Source organism: Pyrus communis, chromosome 13 (genome assembly GCF_041283825.1).
Source record: "Pyrus communis isolate YQ-2024b chromosome 13, ASM4128382v1, whole genome shotgun sequence".
NCBI classification, from domain to species: Eukaryota; Viridiplantae; Streptophyta; class Magnoliopsida; order Rosales; family Rosaceae; genus Pyrus; species Pyrus communis.
The window spans coordinates 25,277,708-25,288,585 of NC_142577.1; the positions used below are offsets into that span (position 1 = coordinate 25,277,708).

General features: G+C 37.4%; 1 protein-coding gene and 1 pseudogene across 1 annotated transcript; both read left to right on the forward strand.

Annotated features, from left to right (window-relative positions):
* Nucleotides 1-673: 673 nt before the first annotated feature.
* LOC137737582 (glutamate--glyoxylate aminotransferase 2) lies at nt 674-6,433 on the forward strand. The gene is made up of 14 exons (XM_068477114.2): nt 674-1,154; nt 2,033-2,231; nt 2,449-2,514; nt 2,644-2,761; nt 3,341-3,422; nt 3,533-3,620; nt 3,739-3,897; nt 4,255-4,428; nt 4,527-4,658; nt 4,960-5,025; nt 5,128-5,192; nt 5,510-5,601; nt 5,708-5,864; nt 6,043-6,433. The coding sequence occupies exons 2-14, from the start codon at nt 2,115-2,117 to the stop codon at nt 6,170-6,172; spliced, it is 1,446 nt and encodes a 481-aa protein (XP_068333215.2). The 5' UTR covers nt 674-1,154; nt 2,033-2,114; the 3' UTR covers nt 6,173-6,433.
* Nucleotides 6,434-9,447: 3,014 nt separating this feature from the next.
* LOC137738133 (cyclin-dependent protein kinase inhibitor SMR6 pseudogene) lies at nt 9,448-10,421 on the forward strand (annotated as a pseudogene).
* The last annotated feature ends 457 nt before the right edge of the window (nt 10,422-10,878 follow it).

Consider the following 10,878-nt stretch of genomic DNA (forward strand, 5'->3'; position numbering starts at 1 on the left):
CACTGAATCCGTCCATTTGTTTTATACAATTCAATGACTAAACAATCTCATATTTTATTGAATTTTTTGTAAGGTTGATATTTACGAAGTGTGTTATAATATGAATTATTCTGATCATAAGTATAATCTGTAAATTAGCTACGTAGTGAATTAAGGAGGAACTCCTATTTATCCATTAAGAAACCAAGTTAATTCCTATTTTTTTAACATATTATATACATTAAGGGGCTGGAGGAGTGGGCTAAGCCTCGCAATTGTCTAGCAATAATATGCTTCAAATTTCAGATTTTTTTTTTTAACAAACTTTTAGAGGAACTCTCTTTTTGTAACCATTGGATCAAAATCTAACGGACTATATTGTCCAAATAACAGGATCCGAAAGCATTGCCTCAGAGAGGATCCAATTCCCACTTAGCCAACTTCTGTAAAGATAAGAGTTACAAATATTGGATAAAAAAAATGGAGTTACAAATCAACTCAAACACTTCAAGTGGTGTTGACTGCAGCTATACCACGACTTGGCCTAATTAGTACTATCGTTTATTGATATTCTTGCGTACTTATAAATGATATATCTTATCTTTGATTCTTGTTAAAAATGAATTTGAATTGCATGATTACTAGTTGATTGTGATTCCACTTCCTCAACCCCCCTTAGCGTAGATTATCGTTTGTTAGAAAAAGAAAAAAAAATTGCCGAAGTGAGACAGAGATGGAAAATATCAACCACTCCATTATTCTGGGTGAATAAGTCTGATGGTGAGAGCGACAATGGCATCTCAATCACATTGTGTGAAAAAGGAAGATGAAGGCCAAAAGGCTCTCGTTATCTGCCAAAGAAGGACCGAGAGAGTGTTAAAGCTGCACCACATTTATCGCAAGAGATTTATCCTCTCCCTCGGCAGAATTATACCAATAATCCGTTTAAATATTTTCAGTGGCTCTGCTGCTTCACGTCATTTACCACACACTAATGTTCGTACCTTTCTCTCTCTGATCCTTTCCCCCATACAATAATAATAAACCCTTCATTTTTTATACGTCAGAGCACACTTGTGAACTTGTGCACCCATCTCCCCTGCCAGAAGAACACTACCCACCTGGGTTTTCCCTGCAACTTCCACAGACTTCGCCGCCAACCCAGAAGTTCGCAGGTACCTTTCTGAGTTTCTCTCTCTCTATTTTTTTTTCCTCGAGCTTTTTGGTGAATTGGGTTATTATCTCTGTGTCAATCTGCCGAAGGGGTTTACTTTTTGGTTGGTGTTTAACTTAAGGTTTTGGTTTTTGGTCAAGATATGTGATCGGTGCCTCATTGGTTCATCTGTAGTTTTACCATTTGCCAACTCCAGTCGTTTCTTTTTTGGTTTTCCGCGTTTGTGGTGTCCTGTTTCTGGTGATTCTGAACAAAATATTACATCTTTTCCAAGTTTTATAGGATTCATGATTTGTGATCTAATTGTTTAGGCTTTCGGTTCGATAGTTGTGGTTGCGGTTGCTCTTATTAATGCTGGTGTGGTTTTGCTTTCTCTTAATTTTAGTTTGTTAATCAGGATGATTAGTCCATTCAGTGAATTAGTTTATTATTAATGTGAAATTTTAATTTTTGGTTTAGTTACCCCAGTCATAGTCACCTTACATGGTGACACTGAAAAAACTGCAGGCCATACAGAATTTAGGTGAATAAATAATGAGTTCTGCGATTTAAGTTGGCTGGTGACTGGGTAGGTATTCAAGCTGCCATCTTCACAACATATATATTTGTTTTCGCCTTTCGTGCTATGTTTCACTCAACGAGTGTAGTCTTCCTGATAACTGATAGGAAAAAAAAAAAAACCTCACCTGTTGTGTAATAAAAATCTGGTGCAATAACGGCGCGGTCCAGGGTTCGTTCTTCTTTAAAATAGTGTTCTTAACTATGGAATGGAGTTTTGATTTTTCAAGGAATTATTTGTGAAGAACCCTTTTATTTTTCCATATGATCGTTTTTGTTTTTGTTCTTGTTACTATAATAACTTACTCTGAAAATCTGCAGGTTAGGGAGTGAGTGCATAAATTGGCTGCTTTGCCTTCTCATTGCGTTGGAGTAAAACTTTTAAGAACGTGAAACTATCATCATGCCCCTTAAGGCATTGGACTATGAGTCACTGAATGAGAACGTGAAAAGGGCTCAGTATGCTGTTAGAGGTGAGCTGTATCTTCGGGCTTCTGAGCTTCAGAAGGAAGGAAAGAAGGTACAGATGCCACTTTTTTTTTTTTTTTTTTTTTTTTTTTCTGGCAATGCGGTTTTTCTTGGCTTTCACTCTTGTAAAATTGGCGTGCGTGTCTTCTTAACTGCAATCAACTTAACATATATATGGCAACAGAACAGAGTTTAAGTGGATTAATTGTCCCAATGACAATTATATCAAATTTTCGCGCTGTCTCATTATTTCAGTTTCTTGTCTGCAGATTATTTTCACAAATGTTGGGAATCCTCACGCTCTAGGACAGAAGCCACTGACTTTCCCTCGCCAGGTCCTTCATATTCTCATATAGTTTTTTTCGTTGCTAAGCTATTACTCACTTTTTTAAGTTTGAATTGTTTGAGTTGCTAACTTGAATTGTCTGTAAAACTTGTTCTGATCAAGTAATCTTTTGTTGCAGGTGGTTGCTCTATGCCAAGCTCCATTTCTGTTAGATGACCCTAATGTAGGGCTGCTCTTTCCTGCTGATGCAATTTCAAGAGCTAAACACTATCTTTCAATTACTTCGGGTGGTCTAGGTATCAGTTTTCCCCTACCTGCCTTTCATGTGATGTTATCATGATAAAAGAACTTGACTATATCCAGATCACTGAAGAATGATTTTTTGTGTATTAAACTCCCAAAACCTTATTACACACACTCGCACAACTGGTAAATAGTTTAACTGGTGCTGCCAATCTTAACTTTTTGAAAGACATGTTCTTTTATTTCAAAATTTAGCATATTTTATAAGATCTTCCTTTCCTTTCTCCTCAATGATCTGCCCTAGTGATAACCAGTCGATGTCATGTTCATGGTGTGATGATCAAATTTTCTCGGTATCTGACTGAATCATGTTAATTGGAACTTTTCTCTTGTATTTTGAAAGCTAGAGAAACATCTTATCTTGTCAATAGTTGGTGTAATTATTATGTTATATCTCCAATAATTTCTTCCTACCTTCTAACTTGCTATTGCCGGTTATTATAAACATGAAATTGCTTCATCCCCATTATCTGCAATAAACATAGCTGAGAAGTTGTTTCTGGGGCCGCCAAAGTTTAAGAGCGCCTTTTATTAACTTGAAACGAATATTTCCCTTCACGTTGTATGTGTAGGTGCTTATAGTGATTCCCGAGGTATTCCAGGAGTTAGGAAGGAAGTGGCAGAGTTCATTGAGAAACGTGATGGGTATCCTAGGTGATGATTGCTAGATATCAATCCTTTTACTATACTTTGTCTTCCCAGAGGCGATAAAGTTGTTAATTTGGTTCTGAAGTTGTTAATTTTTTGGTGTGCCCCAATGACAGTGACCCAGAGCTCATATATCTCACCGATGGTGCCAGCAAAGGTGTGATGCAGATCTTGAATGCTATTATCCGTGGTGAAGGAGATGGGGTAATTATCATCCTAAATGACAATAGATAACAGATTATATAAATGTTCTCCTTTTTCGGGCTTTCTTCTTGGACACCTCAGTACTCTCCAAACATAATCTTATTTTGAATGCTGGTAGATTCTGGTTCCAGTCCCACAATACCCACTCTATTCGGCTACAATATCTCTGTTTGGCGGTTCTCTTGTTCCGTATTACCTAGAGGAAACAGCAAATTGGGGTCTTGATGTTAATAATCTTCGCCAGTCAGTTGCACAGGCTCGCGCGAATGGAATCACTGTTAGTATCTTTTTCTTTGGCTCGTTTATGGAAGATTGCAGGATATGTGTTTTCAAACTCAAGAGTAAACTAGATGAATGGATGAATAGGAGCAACCCGCAATCTGATTTGACATTTAGCAGGCACTTTAATACGTTGGCTGATTGATTTTCAATAAGGATTTCCCAAAGTATAGAGTTGTTTCCGCATGCTTTTGGAGAAATTTCCTTTCCAATGTTCTCCTTTTGCCTCCTGGATTAATATCTAAGCCCTTTTGAATATAGGGTTAAATGTCAATTTCTTCTTATGGTTGCAATCAATGTTGGCTTTCTGTCATGCTTTTTATTACCAACTAAATATTTAGTGCAATACAATCAGGTAAGAGCGATGGTGATTATAAACCCTGGAAACCCCACTGGTCAGTGTCTTAGTGAAGCTAATTTAAGAGAAATATTGAACTTCTGTTACCATGAAAGCCTAGTCTTGCTTGGGGACGAAGTTTATCAGCAGAATGTATACCAGGACGAGCGCCCCTTTATTAGTGCTAGAAAGGTAAATACTTTTAGCTATCAGAGTTAACTGCATGTGCCTTTCCTTGTAGTTTCAGCTCCAATCGGTAAGTAATTCTTTAATTCTGATAATACTTGTAGGTGTTGATGGGTATGGGGCTACCTGTAAGCAAGGAAGTCCAGCTTGTCTCTTTCCACACCGTCTCCAAAGGATATTGGGGTGAATGTGGACAGCGGGGTGGATACTTTGAGATGACAAACATCCCTCCAAAGGTTTGTGCCTCCATTATTTTGTCTTTTGGCATTGCATAAATCGAGTTTTAAACGAAGGGGATTATAAACAAGTTTAAGATTTGATCAACTAGAAGCCTCCTAACTTTCATGTTACATGTCAGTTAATACTGGAACAAGTTAAGCTTTTTTTTCATACCTTGATAAATTAGTGTTTGATGCTTGCATGTTGAATCAATCAGGCCATCTTCTCATAGAATGGAATAAATTCAAGCATTCTTAAATTCAGTATATAAGCTCCAACGCTCATTGATGTGTTTGTTTTCATGATATCATGTTGCAGACAGTTGATGAGATATATAAGGTTGTATCAATAGCCCTCAGTCCAAATGTTCCTGCACAAATATTTGTGAGTGAAAACTAAATATGTCGATGTGCTATTCTATATAGAACTCATCTTTCTGTCCGAAACTGTTTATCTAAATTAGGAAATTACTTGGTCTATTTGCAGATGGGGATGATGGTCAACCCTCCGAAACCTGGAGACATTTCATATGAGCAGTTTATTAGGGAAAGGTATGCCCTATAAAAGTATACGTGAATGTTTCTGCTCCTATTATTAAATGGAAACTAAATGGCAAAAGCCGTTCTGCTTTTCCATGGTTCATCAAAGTCGCTGCTTAGATAGGTCTAACTTTGACTCCGCTTTTACCATCTTTTCATGTAAACGATTCGATGTACATGAAAACCTTCAAAAATGGTAACTATAGGTATTTCTTGTTTATCTGAAATTCACAATATGATATGAGATTTGGAACGTTGGTGATGAGTGGTATCAAGAGATGCCTTCCTGAAGCGACAAATAATGATGGATTTGAATTATTGATTTGCAGCAAGGGGGTCCTTGAATCTTTGAGGAGAAGAGCACATATTATGACCGATGGATTTAACAGCTGCAGAAATGTCGTTTGCAATTTCACAGAAGGTAAAAAGTTGCTTTAAATAAGTATTACAAGTCCTTACAACTCGTTCAAGTTTGCCTCATAGAAATAATGGCTGTTTATGTTAACGGTTAAGAAAATTGGTTTTAGGTGCAATGTATTCATTCCCACAAATACGCTTGCCACCAAGAGCGATAGAGGCTGCTAAACGGGCTGGAAAAGTTCCCGACGTTTTCTACTGTCTCAAGCTTTTGGAAGCCACTGGCATTTCCACCGTCCCTGGATCAGGGTTCGGACAGAAAGAAGGGTAATAACTTTTAGCAATCTTCAGTTTTAGCGTGCGACACAAATCTTAGGATGCGCATTACTGAGCCTAGTGTAACAAGTTGCACAGAAGTATTAGAGGGACACCGTAAATTCTGTTTACACTAGCTGCACTATCAAACAACAGTTTCTGATTGTTTCATTTTCACTTCTCCATGTAGGGTTTTCCACTTGAGGACAACCATCTTACCGGCTGAGGAAGACATGCCGGCCATCATGGATAGCTTCAAGAAGTTCAACGATGAGTTCATGGATCAATACGAAGGTCACAGAGGCTATTCGAGGATGTAAAGATCCGGAAAATCAAAAGGTTTCTTATAACCTCCAGCTTATGCAAAGCTAGTATTGCAAACCTGTCTACTTTTCACATTACGCTGTATACATTGTAAACTTCCTCCTTCTGTCCAAAATTACTTTCACCTCTTACATATTAAATATTGTATGTATTTATAATTCTGCTTTCCAGCTTCTGATGTAAAATTGCAGAGCACTAAATTCCAACTTTAATCTAGATGGGGACCAATAGTGATGGGAGACTTCATTAAAGCCTTACTATACTGCTCATTCTGGTCCATTAACTTTGTCCTACCCATTTCTTTTAGCTTTGAAAAGAGAACTTACATGGTTTGCCACTACAATGACGTCTCAATTCAATAACATTATGTTATGTGTAAGTTTTTATTCACATGATATTTGATTATTGCACGGGATGTCACGTCGGATGAACTCGTTTCATACAAATTGCTCTTTTAGGAATGACTCGTTTGGTGCTTGAGATTGGATTGGATAGAACTGGATTGAATCATAGGATTCTAGAAATATTGAAGTAAGAAATGAGAGCAAAGGTGAAGGGGTTTTCAATTTGTGGGGAAGTAGAATGGACAAGTTATAAGGTGATGATATCCAACAATTTATGAGGATTGGATTAGATAAGTTCTCTTCATAGGTAAACGAAATGAGTTTTCGGATGTTTTCTCTCCATACTTAATAGGAATTTGGCACAATGTATGTTGTTTTTAGATTTAATCAGCAAATTACCTTATTTCACTCATTAGCATAATTGTATCTTATTTATCACGTAACAAAGCATTATTTTATCGCTTGATGAGATATATCTTCGATAACATATAAGACTCACTATTTTGAGGGAAAGTCTTGCCAAGTTGTAATACCACTTTGAGAAACATGGCTTTTATACTGTTCTTGCGTGGGAGTGAGTGGTGTTTTGTGTTTGTGTGAAGAAATCACTGGGCAATGTGGCCAGACTGTTAAAAGCATGGAGGAATGGGAAGGTTCTGACATCTGCATGATCTGGTTACGCAGAACTTGATCTGTCCCTACAACCCTAATGAACAAGTCGAATGAGCATCGAATTTGGAACATGGAAAAGGTTGATTTTGGATGTCAAAGTACTTGTTTCTTCTCCTCTTTTTGCTTTTCTTCTTTTTCCTATAAACAATCATTTAGATGCTCAAACTTCTTTTCATTATCATAAAAATCTAGTGTGAGTGCGGATCAGTTAATCTGGTTTGACATTAAAAATATAACTGAATTAACTAATATTCAAAGGTTTGGTTTGGTTAAATTGTGACCAATACAACCATTGAAACCGAACCAAACCAAAGTATTATTAATCGGTTTGATTCAGTTTGGTTTCAAAAGTATCAAAACTGAACCAAACCAAAAGTAGATCAGTTTGATTCAATTTTTTAAATTGTTTGACCTTATTCCTTAGTCAAAACCAAACCAAGCCAACTAATATAGTTTGGATCGGTCGGTTTGATCGATTTGGTGCCCAGCTCTAACAAAAAAAAAAAAAAAATGCTCTGCATGGGTAAGTAGAATGGATGGGAATCGAATCGTAGATCAAAAGTACGATGTGTTTACCCTTTAATAGGATATAAATACCTCGTGTAACTCCACATTATTGTTCGTTCTTGCACTTTATCAAACAAGAGAAAAAATTACAATTTGTTACTTCAGACATTAAATTTGAAAACCAATATCGCTCTGACATTTCATTCTATTTACAAGTACACCACGACGATTGTAGTTTAATTTGTTTGTTTTTCTTTATACGATGCTTAATTTGATTTGATAGCTTTGATCCCAATCAAAGAAATATGAGAAAATAAAAGATATATAATAAAGGCACAGGAATTAAAGAAGAAAAAAGGAAAGGGAAAAGGGCACGCAGAGTGACGCAACGAAAGATAAAATTATAAATGGGAAAAAGAGCGGGCATCTGTAAAGAGAAGGGAATATTTGAGTACTGTTGCCGATCCCCAGGCCCCAATTCTTGGCGCCAAAATCCAAGTCAATCTCCCTCCTCCCTCCCCTGGCCCCGTTCCACGCTGCTCCCGGCTGCAATCCTGCCGTGGACCCCCACCCATGTAAGTAGGCTTCATAATTTTTTACACGACCGTTAACTCGACACAAAAATAATGGATTTCGGGTCAATCTGTTAATGAGTTGAGGCGTTATTGGGTAATACATTAAGAACTCGTTAATGTGTTGGGACATTATTAGGTGACTTGTTAAAAACTGATAAGATATCGTTTGTCAGATCTAGATATTAGGATGACAATTTCTTGCATGACCTGGTAATCCGACACGAAACAATTTAACCCGTTAACAAATCGGTTCGTTATTGGGTCACCCGTTAAGATAACGAGTTTAACACGACACGACTCGTTGAAATAACGAGTATGACACGAAAACGAGAAATGATTGGTTTGTGGCTACATGTGAGTTACGGTTCACCAATCTAAAAAACTTTTTGGAGGGTAATTTTCACTCTTTTTAGTTTCACACACATTCATCTTGATTTCTAACCATTATATTTAATAAGTTAAGCAAAATTAACGACCAGTATTAAACAAGAGTGTGCAAGAGGCTAAAAGAATTTGTGTTCATTTCCCAACATTTTTTTAGTATAATTGTTATGCAGCTACGTAATATTCTTGATTCCCCCATGTCATAGAATGTGGGTTTATTTAGGAAAATTATCATAGGTCCATGATGTATCAATCCCACTATAGTGATAATATGTAAATTAGTAATTGCAAGGAATTAAAGAATGTCTCAAATTGAAAAATTAAAAGACGATTTGAGATTGTTTATCTAGATTCATAAACGATTTTGTTATAAGTAATTTAATATAAACACTTGAAAGAGTGTTTCAATACACCAATAGTATTGTTGAATTTTTTGTATTCGTCGATTGACTTTGAGTTTCTAGAAGACAAATGTAGCAATTTCAAAAGTCAATTGTAAACGAACTTTGTAAAAACTTAGAAAGAATTGAGTTACCTTTCTTATTACACCAACTAATTTTGTGTATAACATCAACTTTTTTAGTTACATTGCATGACGATATCAAAAATAATCTATATGAATCATATTCACCGTTATTACAACGTCTCAATCCAATAATATCATCTTATGTATAAACTTTTATATACATTACTCTCAGCAATATGACACCATCCTCGAAACATTTGTCCGTCCGCGGACCGGGTCAGCTGTTTCCCCGGGCACCCCTCCCAACCCTATGCTATTATTTATTTCTCTCTCTTTATTTTATCTCTTACTTTGCTTATGTCACGAGAGTTTCCTCGGGTTCTCTTTCTCTCTCTCTCTCCCCCTGTTTCTGTGACTCCCATCGCTGAAGTCTCTCTGACTGATTGGTATAAACGGAACATTAACTCTGAAAACTCTTCCCACATTTAAAGCGCAATCTTTCCCTCTCCCTCTTCCCTCCCCGCTTTTCCCTGTCACTGATATCAGACCACCCAAATCCAAACGACCTTTCCATCTCTCTCCCTCTCGTCCCTTTCATCTTTTCCCTCTCACTTTCCCACTGGTTTCCATTTATTCCCTGCCTCCTCTGTTTTAATCGCAAAAAGGGAAGGAAAAAGAACCCATCTTTCGTTTATCAAAAAAAAGAACCCATCTTTTTTTTATTCCACCCTTTATTCCCTGCTATATATATCTCACCGATTCCGCTACAACTTCGTAGAGAGAAATGGGATTTTCCGGGAAATCTCAGCCGCTGGATCACATGGGTTTCGATTCCGACCCTAAAAAAACATGGGTCGTCGCCGGAATCCCACTACGAGCGCCGTTAAAGCCGTTGTATACAAACCCGGTAGAGCAAGATGACGCGGAAGAGTGCTCGACGACTCCCACGGCGGAAGAGTCCAGGATTCCGGCGACTCTGACGTGTCCGCCGGCTCCCAGAAAACGAAAAGCGGCGGCTGCTTCGAAGTGCAAATTTAATGGTGTTAGGGAGTTCTTCACTCCTCCAGATTTAGAAACCGTGTTTATACGACGCCATGTTGAGAGCGCCAATTGACTTTTGAAAGTTTCAGTTTTTAGATGCACTTTTGGCTCCAATTTCTTTGTTTTTTTTTAGTTTTTGTTGTTTTTTTAGTCTGAAATGATAATCTTTAGGATCTTCGTATTGGGAAGGTAGCTAGGAGATGATTATGTAAAAGGTAATTATTATAAATAAATAATATTCCAGATCTTAGCTTAATTGCTTCATGAATTTTTGCTCTGTTTCTGCTCACTGCTCAGTGAGATTCCTGACATTTCTTGCCTCTTGCTCCTTTTCTGGTTTTTGGTTTTTTGAACACGGCGAGGTTTTAATTTACTCTAATCTGTTCGAATCAAACATGGTTCAAATGGAAGGACACAGTGCTTATCAACCGACCTAACTCACGTGGAAATGGTTTTTTCTGGTTCCTCGTCCAACTGCGATCGCTTTTCTTCGAGAGTTCTTGTTCATGATCATGCTTAGGCATGGAGAGTGACAAACTCCAAGTCAAATCTTGGTAAGCATCCAAAAAAGTTGTCAAACTGTGAGTCTATAGGGTAAGAAGTCCCTTTCAATGGGTTACAAGATAAGGTGAGACTGTTCCTCCATAGGACCATAGCATTGAGACTAGGGCCGATCTTGTGAATTTAGGGGCCTAGGCGAGCTTTCGAACTGA

What these genes read in the sequence shown, in the direction of transcription:
- LOC137737582 (XM_068477114.2), top strand. Translation starts at nt 2,115, where the DNA reads ATGCCCCTTAAGGCATTGGACTATGAGTCACTGAATGAGAACGTGAAA. An exon ending in CTCGCGCGAATGGAATCACT is followed by an intron (nt 3,898 to 4,254) that starts GTTAGTATCTTT and finishes CAATACAATCAG; the next exon opens with GTAAGAGCGATGGTGATTAT. An exon ending in ATGTTCCTGCACAAATATTT is followed by an intron (nt 5,026 to 5,127) that starts GTGAGTGAAAAC and finishes GTCTATTTGCAG; the next exon opens with ATGGGGATGATGGTCAACCC.